The sequence below is a fragment of the Epinephelus moara genome, chromosome 8 (genome assembly GCF_006386435.1).
Source record: "Epinephelus moara isolate mb chromosome 8, YSFRI_EMoa_1.0, whole genome shotgun sequence".
In the NCBI taxonomy this organism is placed as follows: domain Eukaryota; kingdom Metazoa; phylum Chordata; class Actinopteri; order Perciformes; family Serranidae; genus Epinephelus; species Epinephelus moara.
The window spans coordinates 7,365,636-7,385,249 of record NC_065513.1 but is presented as its reverse complement, the minus strand read 5'-3'; the positions used below and the strand labels follow the sequence as shown (position 1 = coordinate 7,385,249).

General features: G+C 39.4%; 1 protein-coding gene across 2 annotated transcripts in view; it reads left to right on the top strand.

The window, feature by feature from the left end:
- Positions 1-19,614, top strand: part of LOC126394514 (whirlin-like) — a 139,729-nt gene that overhangs the window by 74,856 nt on the left and 45,259 nt on the right. For both annotated transcript variants that reach the window (XM_050051357.1, XM_050051356.1), the window contains exon 3: positions 3,979-4,104. In XM_050051357.1, coding sequence (XP_049907314.1) covers positions 3,979-4,104 — 126 coding nt within the window. The remainder of the gene's footprint in view (positions 1-3,978; positions 4,105-19,614) is intronic.

Here is a 19,614-nt window from a genome sequence, read left to right as displayed (position 1 = left end):
AGGACAAGAATAACCCGATGACATCACACACGCCGTGAAAGATGACCGGGGATAATTGGTGAGTATCAGCGTGTAGTGTGTACCAGGCATAATGCAAGTCCTGAGTCTGAAATATGTCTGTCAGTGAGTCCTACTCCACCTATTTAGACTCCACCATAGACAACGGTAGCATTTCTCCGACCACGTAGCGAGCCACAAGCTCCGTGGCTTCTTTCAGACTGATAGGTTTAACATTATTTCCGTTATTAGAATCAAACGACAGCCGTTGCTGTTTCGGAGCTGAAGGACCAGCGTTCTAAAAGTAACGGAAGTAACTGATGTCTTGTTTGAAAATGTACTTAAGTATTTGATTACTCAAACAGCAAACTAGCGTGTTAGGTTACTTGTTACTGCAAAAAGTAATCAAAGTACTCTACAAAGTAACGCGTTATACCCAACTCTGATCATGACAACTGTACGGAGGGTGAATTTTTATATTACTCACCTGTTTGGCATGGTATGCAATTTGCCGCATATCATGCACGGGGCACCCACACCCTTTGTCATCTTGTGTTACCCTCAGATGGTCCTCTGGTTATTACAACCAGAGAGAAACCATCGAATTAAGTGTTTCTGTGGTAAGTAATGGGGCGAAAGTCCAAGTAGGCTGGGTGGCAGGGGTGGTAGATGTGTCCAACAACTACCAACTTTAGCCGAGGAGGCCGGTGTTCGCTTCCCATAAGATTGTAAAGCTAAACCCTGTGCTTTTTTCATAAACCAAAACCCTGTGCATGTGTTGGCCAAACATAACCATGTGCGTTTATTTTTGAAGGAAAAAGACATCAATTAGCAGTGTTGTATAGATGTAGTGTGTTTATATTGAAAGAATTTGTATGCAAACTGTAAAACTGTGAAAACGGAGGTGTATTTTAAAAACAGACAATGTATGTAACAGGTTGAAGTTGACCTGGCTTCCTAGAACATCAACAACCAACACACCCAGTGTACCTTGCACGTCATATGTCGACGTGGAAAGTCCATGAACCAGTCCAAATGTCGATATGTGACGAGGCCAGAGTAAGAATATGTTGTCCAAGTCTCAAGTCATACATTATCAGTATTAGTTATCTGTCTATCCTCCATCCTGTACCCATTTATCCAGGTACAGGTAATGGGGATAGCAGGCTAAGCAAGGCAATTGTCCTTCCCCCTGATTACCCAATGTTCATGACCATAGGTAAACTGAGAGCTTCACCCTCATACTCAGCTCCCCCTTTAACACAATGGTCTGATACAGCTTCTGCATTAAGACAGACATCACACCAATCCACCTGATGATCTTGCATGATGGCAGCTTCCCCTCAGTGAGCAAGACCCTCAAACACTTGAATCTCTTTACTTCTAACCCAGAGTGAGTAAATCACCATTTCCAGCAGGGTAACATGGCCTCGGATTTGAAGATGATTATTATCATCCAAACCCTTCACAATCAGCAGCAAACCATCCCACATCATCTGCAATCTTGTTGTGTCCATCGCACCAGACCTTTTCTACTCAGCAGCTGTGTTTACAGTAGATTCTGTGTAAAAGTTACAAACAAGATGACACAACACAACATTGGTACCACACCCTCTAAATTCCTGGTGAGAATATGATAATACAGTTCTATATATTATAGTACATCCACATTCTAAATGAGGTGCCTGGCCTTAATGTGATGTAATGAGGTCTGGTTCACATTTTTGTAGCAAGGACATTTTTAATATGGAGGTCGACAAATACACACGTTAAAATGGTGTACAGCTGCTCAAAACCTGCAGCATCAACCACATTATTCCCCACTGCACTGTCAAGTAGCACAGATCCACTCTACTGCTACTCAAGTATGTTATCACATGGTAACTCACATATTAGCAAAAATATTTTTCCATGCACTGGTAAGTTATTGCACTTACACACTGCACAGAGGACACTCGACAACTGAGCAGCATTCAGTGAATTTTGAAGTTGCATCATAGGAAAAAAAAATGCTCTGCTATATCTAAATCTAGGTGTTAATGATATTCACCATGATAAACATATGTTTATGGCACACACAGATTAGCAGCAGTTGCAGTGACATTAGGGACTTTAAGCAGTGGCGGATTTTGCCACGGCTATGTCAAATCCATAGTAGTCATTAAGCAGGTTGCTGCAGTAGCTGTCAGGTCGGAACAGCTGATCGATCACTACGTGACAGGGGTGAGCGTAAAAACACAGCTCAAGTGAGCTATCTTAGTTCGGTCAAAATGTCTTTCAAAAGGGCCAGAGAGGAGTTGCTCTATGCATTAGATGACAAGTTAATATCAGAGGAAGAGTTTTTGTTATTATATGACGTGAACAAATCTAAGAACTTAGATTTACCATATCAACACTATATGCGCGTTTTCACCTTGATGAAATGGAGGAGGATGAATGTCTGGCGGAGTTCAGAGTGAGAAAGTGCGACCTTCCAGTGTTGGCAGATGTGCTAGGGATTCCAGACAAGTTCATCTGTGATCAGTGTCGTGGGAGGGATGGAGGGCTTATGTATGCTCCTAAAGAGGCTGGCATGAAGGAATGGAATAAAGACTAATGTACATAGTATAGGGTATACAGAGAAATTATATACCGTATGCAATGCAAGGATGAGGGGAGAATATAGCCTATAGCAGAAAATATTTCACTATGGTTTTTATACAGTGAAATATACATAGTATCCTGCGTCTGTGGGAAAGGATCGCTGAAACATGTAATATAGTGTGTCACTATCAATTGTAGAACACGTTTCATTTCAGAAATATAATGAAAACCATTTAACCACGCGTTGTAGCGACTACTTGAGATGCTTTGTTTTCTCGTAGTGAGTCAGCGGGCTACGGCAGGCACTACGGCTTAAGTCTCGATCAGCGGAGTGCAGATCTATTTCCGGGAGCCGTAGCCGTGGCAAAATCCGCCGCTGCTTAAAGTCCCTATTGAGTGAGCAACTGCTACTTCTGCTGACAAGCTGCATCGTGACAGTTTTGCTGAAGGGATTTAAATCAAAGTGAAACTGACCAACATATATCTATAAAGCAGCTTTGAAAGCTGTTTGTTTTTTGTTTAGGTGTTTTTTGGGTTTTTTTGACAGGCATACGATGCTTGGTAAATCTGCTAAGCACCAGTGCTTGTGACATCTTTAACATGCAAGTGCAGAATGCTAATTGTCACACCAAACTGCATTGGTTGTTACTGACACATCCTGCTGCATCTTTTTCTCCCACTTGTCTGAAGTCAGTGAAGGGATTGCAGATTGCAACCAGCTGAAACTTCTCCCGGTTGGAATTGTGTCAGTGTTCATTGTTCAGGAGGTTTGTACCAGGAGCTGAGTTATCCTTCAGAACAAACAGACCCGGTGATAACAACTGGTAAAAATACTTACTAAAGTAGTTTCACTTCACAAATCAATGTTTCTCTGATGCTGTTTGGCAAGTCAGAGAAGGGCCTTAATTTAAAGCTCAAATATGTTTTACGTCTCCAGGCAGATGTTTTTTTAAAATAATATTGATCAAAAATGGCTCTCTTGATAGATATAAGGTTGCTGACCCCTGATCTAGACATTCAGGAGTTTTTTTTTACTTGGATTCACATTATCCATAGAGGTCTCCTCCTCTCCAGAACAAACAGACTAGGTGATTTAAAGCAGTATAAACCCTAAATAATGTGGTTTAAAGATAACACAGTGTTTGCTTTATTTTGGTTCTGGGCTACTGTAAACATGGTGATGCAACATGGTGATCTCTGTGGAGGAGGACCTACTTCCTATGTTGATGTAAACAGCTCATTCTAAGGTGATGAAAACACAGCGATTCATTTTTCCAGGTGATTATACGCTGAAGAAAACATACTTTTAATATTATATTCAATTTCTGCCAACACACTGGACCTTGATAGTTTGGTTTGACAACACTGAGGGATGTGAATGTTGTGTCTCCCCGATAGGTAAACCTGAATATGGACGACGGTCGCTCTCTGGGCCTAATGATCAGAGGTGGTGCTGAGTATGGACTGGGGATCTACATCACTGGAGTGGACCCTGGATCTGCTGCAGATGCTGGTGCATTAAAGGTACCCCAACTCAATCTGTCTTGTTAGTATTGTTATATTACACCACAAAACCTGTCCCACATGTCATTCAAATGAGAATTCTCCATCTTTTCTTTTCCTCTTCCTGTCGCTGCCCCTTGGCCAGGTCATCATTGTAAATAAAAATTAGTTTTCAATTGACTTATCTAATGAAGTAAAGGTAAAATTGATGGCTTGATTGATGGCTGCCAAGAGTCATTACTGAGTTATTTTTAAGAATGCGTGATTCCAGTTTTCACTTGTAGCCATTATTGTCTCCACTATTATATTTGACAGGACATTTGTCATTCATTCATTCTAGTTGATGGAATGACATTTGTCATTCAGTCAACTAGAATCTTTCCAAGGCCAACGCATGGGACTTATTCTGATTTTATTTAATTTTTTAATGTGTTGAATCTAGAATAAGTCCAGTGTTATAGGTCCTTGGTCAGGGGAATTCACTTCACAGTTTTGGATTCAGCACAAACAACAAATATGTATGAAAGTTTTTCACATTGACTGTTGCTGATCAGAGTTGATAGTCGGAATCATTGGCAAAGTGGTCAAGTGTGTGTACACATACAAGGTTTGACTTCTGGTTTAAGTTGCTCTCAATGTACTCACTGTAAATAAGGCTGAGACTCTGTGGTGCTGGACTGATTGCAAGCAGATCGAGCTGCAGAGTAAAGGTTATCAGGCCTCAAAAGGATCAGGCAGGTACACTGTAGGTACAATAACAGGTGACATGGTTCCAGGAAATATATAACAGAGAAATTACAGTTGAAAGAAAGCAGAGGCATTAAGGCACAATCAATTAACGAAAAATCAGTCAATCTATAAATCACTCAATTTATTTGTCACATGAAATCATGTAAGGTACAACTTAAGTGAAATTCTGTCTGTCCCTTCAATTTGTGCATTGCATTTCAGTTAGGGATGCACAACATTGGATTTTTTGTTCGATATGCGATATGCCAATATGTAACAACTCATTTGACTGATAACCGATACCAGTGTTGATATATCCACTTTTTCCCCATCTAAGTTAAGTGATTATCAAGTCTCTTCTGTAATGGAATAATATCATATTATGCGTGCATACTCTTATTGTGATGGCCCACCAGCAGATGGAGACACAAAATGCAATGCTTTCAATGTATGCAATAGTCATTCATTGTGCAAGTTAAGAAAAAGCCGATTCTAATAGTTCATTTTAAAGCAGATATCGGCCAATACCGATGACATGTTGATACTATCGTGCATCCCTAATTTAAGTCTTTTTTCCCTCCTTTACTGCTCCTCTTACATTGTAGGCTGCTGCTTTGTTATCCAAATTGTCTGTGTTTCCAGACTGCAGCCCTAAATTATAAACAGTAGTGCCTGTGTTTATAGCATCCTGGGTGGTTCTGGTGATCTATGGTCTCTGGTTGTGGAGTGATTTAACTGTAGTTTTAGGACCAGATTAAATCCACCACAGACTCAGTGAGTTCATTGAAGTTATTGGTGACGTTATCGTTGACGTGGTGGTGTCCTAAAACATGCTTCAGATTATGTAGTGCAGACTATAGGGCAGCCTCTGATTGGCCAGGCCATTTCCTGTCCTCCCTGTTTGTACAAAGCGGCTGATTTGCAGCGAAAATTACTGAAACAAGTCTCATCACACTGATTGATTTTCCACTTTATAAAGACAAATCTTCGCGAATGCCAGTATGCCACAAACTGGCATCTACTTGTCAGACATGATATGGTTTCACATCTTTAAAAAAAAAAAAAAAGAAATTCTTCTATTCATTTTGGTACTGTATGAAAATCAGCCAGCCTGAGATGTGGTAATCCATCACAATGAACATCACGTCTGCTTTCTTTGCTGTCAAAGCTTCATTACTGCTATTGTAAATGTTGACTGAGTTGCACTGCATCACTACAATCACACAAAATTGACAAAAATAAGACCAGACATTATGTTCAGTGTGATAGATTACCCACTCAAGAAAAGTTTCAAATTTATTTTCATACTAAGTGGAAATAAAATGTACAAAAACACTTAAAAAAAAACACAAAACACTATCTGAAAGTTCAGCAGCAGTGTAAAATACATTTGTGTAGAACACCCTGAAACATTAGCACTCTCTGGGGTGGTCTTTCAAGTCTTAGTCATGGATTAAATGAGTTGTTGACGTGAAGATTTATGGCACCGTGCCAGCTGTCAACGCTAACATCTGCTACCTGATTCTGATGAACCTGTTAGCATTCCTGCCACCTGCCTCCTATTAGACTGCTAAACCTGTTGGCGTTGCTAACATCTGCCACCTGCCTTACAGCCTCAGTCAGGCAGCTGAATTCACTGCCATGACAGGTCTACAAAAATGCTTTATTAGCCATGCTAAAACCTCTGCTGTGTGTTTTCAGGTCAGCTTTCTGCCTCAACAAGCAGGCCACTCTAGCTCTGTGCTATTTTTCAAAGAGCCTTAGGCAAGGAGAACAGAAGCCAGAGTCTCCTACCTGTAAACAATATGGCTGAAACCTCAATATGGCTTTCATGATATCACACTGTGTCCTACTTGGGGATAAAAATAAAACATCAGATTTATAGTTTGAATCCTTACTTTTTCGAACCAATTGGGAAACCTGGAAAACTGTCTTAGACAGAGAGAAAGGAGATTAAAAAGGCAAAGCTTCAAAGGCATTCTACAAATTCAAATGTTGTCCCTTGAAAGATGCAGCGTGACATTTCTCAGGTTTTTTGACAGAGTGCGATGAAGAGGTACTTTTTTTTTTTTTACCATGGAGGATTGGCTGGTCATGCTGCATAACCAGTGCTTTTCACATGTTTTAAAAGAAAATGTGAAAGTAGGAAAGAGGGAGAGAACAGAAAGGGTGAAAAAGAGGAAGCGCAAAAAATAGTGGATGATTTTTCTTAACCTTTCCAAGTCACATAGATGTGTCTCCATTCACTGGTAGTCTGCAGCCATTTGTTGTCTGTGGAAGTGAGCCGCTGCCCATCTTTACAGTGTGTGTGTGTGTGTGTGTGTGTGTGTGTGTGTGTGGAGGTCTGTCTATATCACATTGAGTTATCCTGCCATTACACTGGCAGCAGCGGGCAGAGAAAGAGGCTGTATATCCTGTCCTGGAAAAACCATCTCTCTTTACTCTGTCTGTCAGTGCTGTGGCAGGAAGATGGAGGGTTGTAAAGAGAAACTGTTGCAGGTGATCATCACAAAGCAAATCAAATTCATTAGTTTGATACTACTTAGCTTACTTTTAAGAGTAATATCAAGTCATGCCCTAATTATTTCCTTATTTTCTTACCCAGGTTATTTACTATAGACTGTTTATTTCCAACAGTGTCTGACACCTCCTTTCCTTCAGCAGAATTTGTAACTTTGTGAAACCAACAATCAGAGAATCTTGCATACTTAATGCAGTGATTAACCAGGTTTGCGAAGGTGTAAAAGTAGGTTTAGGTGAATTAAATCTTCTCTTTCAAGGTTTTTTTATTTTTCGTTTTGCACAGAACTAGATCAGAGACTTAGAGTGGGTACAACTCAGTGCAACATCATGTATTTCTTTGAGGGGCCAGGCATTTTGACCCACCTTCGAACATGGCCAGTTGGAACACTTTTTGTCTTTAAATGTGAAGGTTTACTTGAAACATGGTAGAATAATAAGGATGGTGATATTGGTTGGACATTAAGTCAATTAGCCGATGCTGCTCGGGCCAGATGCTGTGAAAAATCTTGTGGAAATGAATGGTCCCCACAGGATGATTCTGAGGCCCAGTCTACACGTATACAGATATTTTAGAAAATGGATATATTCACCCTCAGTTTTAAAAGAAATTCTGTCCTCTCAACCCTCATTTTACACAATATCTTTGTCCACACTAGAATGCAAAAACAACTCCAAATGCTCACGTGGCCAGTAGATGGTAATAACGGCCATGTCAACAATATGTAAAATACCCGAAAGGACGATTCCATTGGGTCAGATCTAGAACCATTGTTTCAGGTGAGCGTTAAACTGTGGACACTAAGGTGGACCAAATAAAATTGGGCACAGCAAACGCCTTTGTTAATCCCATGGATGTATAGAGAGAACTAGATACAATGTTAAAGCCAGGTCTCTGTTCATTCCTATAAAAGTTGCTTAGCGGCACATTAAGCTAAAAAAGTTTTACTGGGGCATATAAAATTACAGATGATCGGCACTTCTTCCACACTGTGTGCCCCATAGAGCAAGTGCACTAGAGACCTCTACTGGCTGAGCCTGCTACCTTATGGTTAAGCGATCTACTGACTTGGGTGGGAATAAAATGATTTAATCGTGCAATTTAATCTAGTCTTTCCAAATGCTATCAGACCGAATGGGGAAAATCCTGGTAATAAAATGATTAATTCACAGGGGTTGTGACTCTCAAAAAATGTATCCACTGATCTTCTCTTTTGCCATGTAATTGTTGAAGAAATCATTCAATTCTTATCCAGAAGTTTGTATAATATCTTAAAACAGATTAATTAGCATTGTAAATACAGTTTAACTTCACCATATTGTTTTTATCTGGTTCTTTGAGGAATAGAATTCCAGATTAAATTACTTGTTCATATTTACAGTTTTGCTGTTAGAAAGTTGAGAGGAGCAGTATACCCTTGTACAAAGTTTGTAATTGTGATGTTAATATTCTTGGACTCAGCATTGCTGGGATGCTAGCATCCATCATTGCAGCTATGAATAGGTCTAGCTGAAAGTCATATTACTCATTTATATTTGCGGAAGACAGTGACACTTGGTGTTGCCCATTCATTACTTTAAGAGAGCGAAACGCTCAGCAATATCCATTAGAAAGTGATATAAATCTGCTTTAAATCCATTCAATTAGAAGCTGTTTTCTAACCTTGAATTAGTTGCTTTGACACCAGATTGGAAACATGAAGAGGAACAAATTTAATTCAGTGTTTGTATTGTTGAATACTAATTTGCTTGCTGATCAATCTTTTTTTTACTCTGTATGAATATTTTATTTCAACACTGGTTGAATTTTGCCTCCCGGGACATATGTCCTTTAGTGATGACGTCTATTTGTGTGAATGTGTGTGTGTGTGTGTGTGTGTGTGTGTGTCTCATGCTATGAGCTTATCTTAATTAATGAAAGAGTGAAATTTTAATGTAACATAATTACATAAACACAGATGTAACCATAATTGTGCAAATAAAGGGATAGAAGCAGATAGAGTATAGAGAGAGGGAGGGCTAGAGCAGGGATTGAGTAGAAGTGTAATGCCCTGTACTGTGAACAGTGCATATGATCAAATACAATGCCATAATTTTTTCATGCTATAATTTTCACAGATTCTAGAAATCCTACACAAGCAACACCTATCTCAATGTTTAGCCCAACTATTCAATCATACATTCTGTGATTGTCATCAACTTACCATTGTTAGTTTTGAAGAAATGGGGGTGCTCAAAATCACACTTTGCTAATCCAGGAAGAACAGTAAAGTTTGATAAGCCCCAGACCACTGCTGATAGGTCAGATCCCCTGATGTCACTATCTGTGATGGACCTTGATCTCTGCTGATTTGCTGTGAGAAAACACATGGTTCTTCGACCTCATGGAGAGGCACAGGGCAGACATTTTGAACGAACGCAGAAGTTCCCAAATATAGTCACTTGCCCGATATGAAGCAAAGTCCATGTTTACGTGAAATATGTTCCTTGTATTACTAATTTAAAATCTAGTGCTACGCTGCATGACTGCTGAAAATATTGAAGGGACATGATCGCAATTAACCGTAATTTATTATGTCATCACATACGTTCAGGTTCAAGCAAGGCTGCAAAACAATCATTAGACATGTCCATAAAACAAACATTTGTTTAACAAGAAATATATGCATACGATCTTGTCAAAATTATAATCCAAACACATGTCAAAATGGATCTTCAGTTTTCTATCCTTCAAAAAGGGGTGTGTTCTTAACTTTTTGCAAGTTGTCAAATGAGCAAATAAAATTAGCATGAGCACTAGCAGTTTGGCTGTCTGAAATGCCTGGGAACCATGTGTTTAATATTATATGGCCGTATCACTATATACCCATATACCCAAAATGGCCTACCCATTTTAAACTACTTAAACAAAGTCATGGCAATGTGATAAAATATTATGGAAAAGTTTTATGAATACATTGGTAGAAATGTGTAGGAACCCTGTAGCCTATAGACTGCGGAGCCAAGCTACCTGCTAGCTAACGTTAGTCATTGCAACCTCTTTTTTGTTTTGTTAACTTCAAACAGTAGTGTAGTAGTAGTCGATTAGGTGGGTGTACTACTAGATAGTTGGGAAGGTTACCAGTGTGGGTATGGTCTCCTGTATATTCCAATGGCTTTTTGGCTGATAGGTGAGTATACTGTAAATGCCTAGAAAAAAAGGGCGATATTCCTTGTATACCTGCATATACCCACCACTATACCACTGGCTTTAAGTGAGATTAGAAACCATGTTTCAGTCCTCTAATTGACCTATGGCTAAGCCGCGCCCCCCTCCACTCACTCGGACAAAATATCAACATTCAGTGACCGGCGCTATGGCAGGTGTCACAGTACACGACATTTCGCAGGAGGCAACTGTTGATTTTTGGAGACATAACGATCAGATGTCATTGAGAAGTAACCAAAAGGGCCTAAACTACGCATTGGAAGGATATTAATCATTTTATTGTTGAGAAGGTCGATGAAAAGCTTAAATTACAAGCCAAAATTTACAGGTCACAGTGTAAGCGTGATAAACCGCATCTTGTTGCCGTCACCATCAAAGACAACAAGATAAAGTGCCACTGAAGTNTAGGAGCTAACGTTAAGCTAACTTTAGCTAACGTTAGCTAGAGATGTTAAAGATAACTTTATATTTCTTTCCAGCAAAGTGACAATATGTTGCCTCAAACACGATGTTGACTTACCTTAGAACAGATGTAGACATCATTGTTAATCTTATTCCCGTTGAGTTGATACTGTGGTCTAACGTTACCACACAACTTTATCCAAAGGAGACACTTTTCTCGGTTGAGATGTGGTTTAGGAAAGGGTCAAAAATACACCTCGTCGCCCAGCCTCTCAGGATACCTTGTGTCAGAGTTGCATGTACCCCATGCACACCGTTTGACCATTTTTAAACTTCAAATCTCAGAAAAAGCTTGTAAAACCGAACGAAACTGACTTTCTGTAATGCATTTCAATGGATGTCCAGGCGGAGAATGTCCGAGTGTATGGGAATGGGTTTACACACTGTGATTGTCTCATCACGTTTGAGGGCGGGGCTTAGCCACAGGTCAATTCTGGCTAAGAGCTAAAGAAAAAATATTGGAGAGAAAGAAAACTTGTCATGTCTGAAGAGCAGAACTGCTGGTGGGCAGCAAACCAACACAATCAAAAGTGGAGCTCCAGTTTAAGTTTTGATGCCCCCCAAAATGGAGTGCCACGCGTATTCCCTTGCTGCCACCATGTCACAACAATGGCTGTGAGTCTTCTGTACTATGGATTTACCCCTATGAGGTCATTCAAAAGGTCTGTTAAGGACAGTGATGTGGATTTGAATGCAGCGTTAGCAGCTGAGTTAACCACTCTACCACCACCAGAACTGTTCATTGTTTGGGATAATCTGCCCTGGGAAACTCAGTGCTCTTATGCTGAAGCAAAGAGGCACTTGCACACAGCTTTTGGCCAAAAGAGCATAATTGCAGCATTTCAGACATTCCCTAATGCTTGTCATAAAATAGCTAATTTAGCTATGGAAGTCTATGCTGCCGATGAATGCACGCTTGTGAAAGAAGTCTCCCCCACATTTTGAGCATTCTTACACACATCTGATTGAACAGATATGCTTCTATTTTAATCAAGCTAGCTGTCTACACAGGCTGTAGGCTCTGAGTGCTGCAACAATGCATTTGACCTTCACTCAATACTGCGCCTAAACACATCCTGTGAGACACAGACAAGAGAGGACAGTCATTTTTGCATAATTACTAGTGGCTGCTTGTCAGATAGTGTTGAGCAAACAATTCTATAACAACAACATTCTGTAATTTTTCTGGTATGGGCAGTGAAGAATTTGGAGGTGCTTTTAAACACTTAGAAAATAATCACACATAAATATCAGGAAGGTAGGGAGTGTTTTTTATAGTAGATATATATAAATCAGTTTTACCAGGTTATTTGTTTTTTGTGCAGTGCACAAAAATGTGCTCCATAAATGATCCTGACACATCTCAGGCTGACCGTGGTATGTTCCTTTAACACCTCATGCTGGATGGACTGTGTCATTAACAGCCACTCTCCGGATGCCACAGCAGGCCAGCAAACTGCTCCTGCTGCTGAAAATAGCAGTTTGCCCTCCCAGTGTGAAAAGGACAAATATATTGCATCTCCAGCACCCTGAACACACATGCACTTTTTTTTCGAACTTTCGAATAATCAGTGCAGCTCAACTTAAATACAAATGATTGCAGCAGGGAGAAGGTGAGTGTGGAAGACTTGTAGTTGGAAAAGATAAGACAGTGTATTGCTCTGGTCATGGTGATCTGCTGAGACTGGCAAGGTGTGACACCTGCTACGCCTATTTCTTAGCATAATGTCTGATCAATATAATTTTGATTATAAGAAATGTTTATACTGTTTGAACAGAAGCCTATTTTAAAGCAACAAGGACACTGTCTTGAGTCCTATATCCAGTATTTTATATGCTTATCTGCATTTGTGAATAATCATTAACAAAATATGTAAATGTAAAGGTTTCTCTTATCCTCAGAGGGCTCGGTTATGGAGTTTCATTTAAGATGCATTTGCTTTAAATAATCATGGTGTTGCAGTTAGATGAGAAAGAAAGGAGACAAAGCAATTTCTGCTGTAGTACGGTGGAAACTGTTTTGCTGCATCCCTCTGCGTCCCACTCTATTTCAGTACTTATAAACAGGCCTAATAACAACATTCAGTATGTAAAACTAATTGAAACAACACCCCCTATTGCTAAATTAGGTTGAATCTCATTTAGCTAAACAACCTCTATAATATGTATCTGATGAACATAGAGGTAGCCATTGGTGATGCAGGCATGGACAATAATCAGGTAAGCCATGACTGTAAGTATGAGCTATTTAAATAAGTAGCTTGCCACCATTATAAACAAAAATGTATCACTGTTCATGCAGAAAAATATTATGGGAAATGTAGGATCCAGTGGTTTTGAAGCTTACCATAAAGTAGGGATTTAAAGTCAGGATATCTCAGCCTCAGTTGTGTTGATGCTACATATCCACTACTCTATCCACTTATCCATAAAAGGGATCATCCTCTGAGAAGCATGGATGTGAACAGAAAACTGTTGGCATTTCCTCTGCACAAAGTTTGTTTTTGGTTTTTTTCCCTTTTTTTTTGTTTTTTAAAGGACTTTGTATGATTATGGCGCACTAGAAGAATGGATTTGGGGTCATTAAAAATATTAGGACTTATTTTATGCATACCATGAATATTCACAATAAATTAAAATGAAATCCAGCTGCACTTTTTTTATCCACACTAGCTGGGTGACGCTAGGAATGCAAACGTTGGTCTGCTCATCTAGTTCTTCAGTCCAGAGGGAAATATCTAACGAGAACTACGTGATGATTTGACATGAAATTTGGTACCGGCATTCAAGGTCCCTGCAAAATTTAATTGTAATAACTTTGGTGATACCCTGACTTTTCATTTAGCACCATCATAGTGTCAAATTCCCCATGTGTACAATACTTAAATTTAGCACAAAATACCTGAAAACAAATTATATTCCAGCCCATTCTCATTCCCAGGTTGTCACATACTGATGCTTTATGTCTCTCGCTGTGTAATATCGACACCAAAGGCACGCTTTAGCATCATTATGAGACACACCAGGCTTTCAAATCAAATCTAAACACTTTGGCAGCAATACTTGACACTAAGAGCAACTGTTGTAGTATAAAGAGCGAGAAAGTCTGTGTAGGGAGGGAAGAAGATGAGGTGGATCGGTCAGACAAAACCAGACTTTCACCCAGGAGACTACAGTATGTGTTTCTGTAAAACCAAAAATCAGTCTTGTTTAGCTGTAATGTTTTGTAACATAGGCACAGTTGTAACGTAACGTAATGTAACACAACACAACACAACACAATGCAGTGTAACGTAACATAACAAAGTCTCATAGAGCAGTTTGTATGATATCCTACAAAAAATGCATGCACAACAGTTTGTATAACATCATATGAATTTGTGCCTCACAAATGACGTTACATCATTAGCGTAAAGTTAGGTAATTACTGTTAAGTTTCGGAGTTGTGGACGTACCTTAAAATCACTCAAAGTTCACATGGAGCTGAACACGTGTCTCCAGGTGGAAAGTCCCAGGCAAAAGTCAAGTTTTTTTGTGACCCATCCACCACCCCAACCTCCCTCCTTATAAGTGCTCGAGACTGCTTCCTTGTTAACCATGTTAGCTAACAGTGCATCGGTCACGTCACATCATGTCACATCAAGTAACAAAAGTATTTATCTTAACCCAAACCATGATCTTTTTTCTAAACCTAACCAAGTCGTTGCAGATGCCAAGGAGTGTGACAAAGCATTGGTATCTGACGAACTGGAAATAAGAATTGGTTAGATCAGTGGTTCTCAGATGGTGTGCCACTGCACACTGTGTGATGCCAATCCAGTTGTGCCATGGTATTTTGTGATAACCACACATTATTATGGCAACTGGGCCTATAAAAAAAGTTATGAATGAGTTTTTAATTGACTGTATCAGTATGTTGTGTACACCCATTTCCTAATAAAGAGGTAAACTTTACCTAAAAATGTAATTTAATTGAATTTAATTTTAAAAAACCTCACAGAGATCCTAATTGTCGTTCGCATGTGGGAATTATAAGTGTGTGACACATCAGAAGCCCTGATTGGCAGCCAGTGTGAGGGTTGATAACGTTTGAAAGAAGAAAGCTGTAACGCGGGACAATGGATCACTTCATTGTATGCAATAAATTACAAGGCACCAGCACAGATGACCTCCCACTAAAAGAAAGGAGAAGAAAAAAATGTCAGTCGACAGTATCACACAAGCTACCTGTGTTATTTTTTCTTATTTTTATTGTCTTATGTTATGATTAGAGTGGTGACACACATTGTAAAAGCTATTGTGCACAGTTATAAATACAGGTGTGCCTTGAGATTTTGGCTTGCCCTTTGGTGTGCCTTGCGCACAAAATGTTTGAAAATCACTTGGTATATTGGATATTTCCATCAGCCTCTGACGTACTATGTGTTCAGTGCTAATTAGCAAATGGTGCTTGCATGCCAAATAAACAGAGTGAACATTATACCAACTAAACAACAGCACTGGCTATAGACTCTTAGTCTTGTTGAAATGTATTGCGAGGAATAACCCCTTGGCAACTATAAATATCCATTTTTGTGTAAATCTAGCCATTACTTGATTTTTGACAGACTGACAGGGGGGCTTACTGATATTGATATTAATTTAAGATGGTTTAAGCCTCCACTGCAAACATTTTTAAAAATCATTTGGCATTGAACAATCCTTTATTCTACTTCAAACAAAATCTGCAAAATGGCACTTAATATAAAAGAACAACAGCACTGTTAGATAATCTCTCACAGCAATAATCAAATGCTGTAGATAATGATATGGAAGAGGGATACTGATTATGAGCGACCCAAGTGTTTTGTCCCAGACCACAGAGCATTGACCACTGATTGGTTTTCCTCTCTCGTGGTCTGATGAATAATGTTCACTGCATTGTCTTATCTGTGATGTTCTCCTCTGACACACTGGGCTGAAAAGGGCCGGGACCTCACCTATTGTCTGGCTGTCTAAAGAAGGATAATTAGCTTCAGTGCAGCATCAGTGTTTATGTGTGTGGCACCCTGCAGAGAACTCAGTGAGTTGGGAAAGTTGGAACGACCTTGGGTATCACACCACTTGTTTGGTATTAAATCTGTGGCCTGAGGTTGGGACAATGAAGAAAACATTGTCTGAATCATGGATTGGGATGCATGACACACACAGCGGTGCATGCATAACCTCACACTCACAGAGAAGATATTCAGTGAGTATATGTAAGTGGTTCTCTGTGTTGTGTTGTTATGATGGTGGTGGACCTGGCTTTTTCCATGATTTCTGGCTACTGCCTCATTTTTCCAGGGGCTCACAAAAATAAGCACATTTTGTTAACTGACCTCACTGTGTGTTTTTAGTGCAACAACCTTTTGCCATATATATATAAAAACTGCTGACAGTGAGGTCTGTGGATTACCCAGAGTAACACAGAGAATGTTTCTGAAAAAGAGATTTTACTGTTACATTTTCCAAATGTCAAGTTGAGCTGGGGTTTTGACTCTCCCGTGGCATGGACAGAATCGGAAAGTAGTAGATTTTCTATTTGCAATAAATCTCGAAACCCCTTTCTCTAAACAATAAATTTACTAACACCCGCAAACATCTGGCTTTTGTGTGGAAGGGGAAAGGTTAAAATCAGCATTTATACCCTGGTCAAATAACTCTGCAATCCCATCTGTGTCTGTCCAAGCAGCGGACCAAATAAGTCTGAATAAGTAAGAGATATATCAAAAAAAATAACCACCCTAACATTTTTGCTGGCCTTCATGCTGCTTTCTACAGTTTATTAACCTGTTTTCTTGCCTGCCTGCTGTCCATCTTCTGCCTGATTCCATTTGAACACAGCATATTTCTTAACTGAATAAATTTGTCATTGTAGCATAAATGCCTTGAAGTATACTAAAATATGTAATGAAAAGCAATAAACCTCAAAGGTCTCCATCGTATCGTAAACCGTATTTTCTGGGGTATTCACAAATGGCCTCCCCTATTATTGTTGTATTATTATATTATTTTCAGTTGACTACAACTCCTGCGTAGTAAATCAATATGTGTTTTGCTCAAAATTAGTTGGATGTTACAATGGATCATTTTTTGATAAACATGATGGATGTCTTGGCTTTCAGAATATTAAAACCTCTCAAAACGCATCATTTCAACATCAACCCGCTTAAGTTAACTGAGTTAGTGTTGCAAACCAAAATATAACATTAAAAATGTTTCAACGTTTGTCAGTATGGACATTCTACACATCTCTGTTAGCCTGGTTAGATTCTCCACCATTTAATTGTTCAGTTCAATTTATGGAAACCATGAGCACCAAAATAATATTTATACAGATTTGTATGGTAAACAAGAGAGGTAAAAGTGGTGACTTCTTACCTTGGAAAGGATCATACAATCCGAATGTGACCATTCCTCAATTATTATTCCTTTGTTTGAAAGGGTCCACCAATTAATTTGAATTTAATTGAATCATTTTTATTGATTTCATAAAAAATGAATCCAAGTTGTGAATACTGTCATGTGTTTTCAAACAGAGAGCAGTTCTGCTGATATAAACAATATTTTCTTGTCTTCCTGCACCATGTTTTTGGGTTTGCTTGTTTTTGGTACTTCACTGGCTGGAAAATTAAAGTGTATCCAAGCTTTTCTGTGTATTTTTCACTCCAAGACAGCCCCTGTAGTATACGTGCCCCCTGTTTGGATGCATGAAAAAAATGAAGCACATTAAAGTGATATAAGAGATCCCACCCAGCACGATCCCATCCTCTGCCCCCACCACCACTTCACACAAACTGTGCTCTTCACTCTGTCATGCAGGTGCTGCTGTTAAAGCATTTTAATCCGAATTTCAATAATGGATTTTATCTAAAGAAGAAAGAAAACTATTTGTATAAATGATACTGAGATTTGGTATCTATCGCATAAGTTTTTATTTTGTTGTTGTCATTGACTGCTCAGTCATTCATTTACATTAATTAGATCAACTGCCAACTTCCTACAACACAAATATCATTATCATTATATCATCCACACATATACATATACATAAATCATTTTCTCTTTCTTCTATCTTTTTCTTTTTTCTTGGTTGTTCACTATTTCACAACACATTTTTTTAATCCTCTCTCATCCCATTCTTTGTGTCTTGTCATTGATTCCATATTAATTGATTGATTTTTAAAAAGAAAAACACAAAAATCTACCCTCCCATGTAAGACACTGGGGATGACCTGAAATGGACTAGCTCCCTAAGACCTAAGGCAGTGACACCCAAAGGATGACAACAACAAAACTCAACAGAAGATTTTAAAAGGGTGGCACAGAGCCACTTCACTTTTTAATGTTTTAGGTTAATGTGTGTTTTTGAATTATACTATTTTATTATTTATTATATTATCCCCCACCCCCAATACTCCTCCTCACACATACCTGCACATTACTCTGTTCTCACTTAAGTTCTAGTGTGTAAGATTTAGTGGCATCCGGTAGTGAGGTTTTAGGCTGCAGATTGCAGCCAACTGAAACCGGGATACCGGGGTCGTTGAGACGAGTCATCTGGGTCCCTGTATGACCAAAGTGAGAGCTGCGTCTGCGTACTACGTCAAATACGTTCTCGGTGAGTGTTGGCCTCTGCCAGGGTTGTCCCTTGTCTCCGATTCTGTTTGTGTTATTCATGGACAGGATCTCAAGGCGCAGCTGGGGGGAGGAAGGGGTCCAGTTTGGGAACCTCAACATTGCGTCTCTGGTTTTTGCAGATGACGTAGTTCTGTTGGCTTCATCACACCGTGACCTCCAGCAGGCACTGGGGCAATTTGCAGCCAAGTGAGAAGCTTGGTTATCCAGACGGAGCTCGGGGTAGAGTCGCTGCTTCTTCATCTTGAAAGGGGTCATTTAAGGTGATGCGGGCATCTGATTCGGATGCCCCCTGGGCGCCTCCCATTGGAGGTGTTCCAGGTGCGCAGCTGAGTTACATGCAGATCTTTCTAGGGCTATAGTCTTCTGGTCAACTAGTCAATTATTTGGTCGCTATGCTCTCGTCCGACCAGATTGTCATTGGTTGAATAATCCCCGTGTTACTTTCATAAGGAGAAAAGTGCTACATCAACAGCTTTCCAGGATTAATCCATTATTTCCTGTGGCGGGGGGACAGGCTAAGTTACCTGTGAAAATGGGGGTGTTTTCAAAACACCTCCGTTGTTGACAGAAAGTTGAACTCGCCCACCCTCACGCTCAGCTGTTTCTGTAAGCTGAAACCATTTCCCTCAGTGGAAACGAAGCTTGTATTTACTTGTATTTCACAGATAAGAAACAATAAATTGTGAAGACAGTAAAGCCTCCACTAAAATAGCATTTTAAGTCGTGTGTGTGATTTATCCTTCAGGGATTTATACTTCGGGATTTATCCTGGCTTCATATGAACAGAGGAAATCGCTGGTCGTCGCTAGGCTAATTTATACACTGTAAAATGCTATAGGCTGGCGCTAATAACATTAGCATGTTGTATTTGCTTGGAAAACATGTTTAGTATAAGACAGTTTTTTTTTTGTCGTTGAATGTTGTGAGTTGTAATGGAGCCAAATTATGTA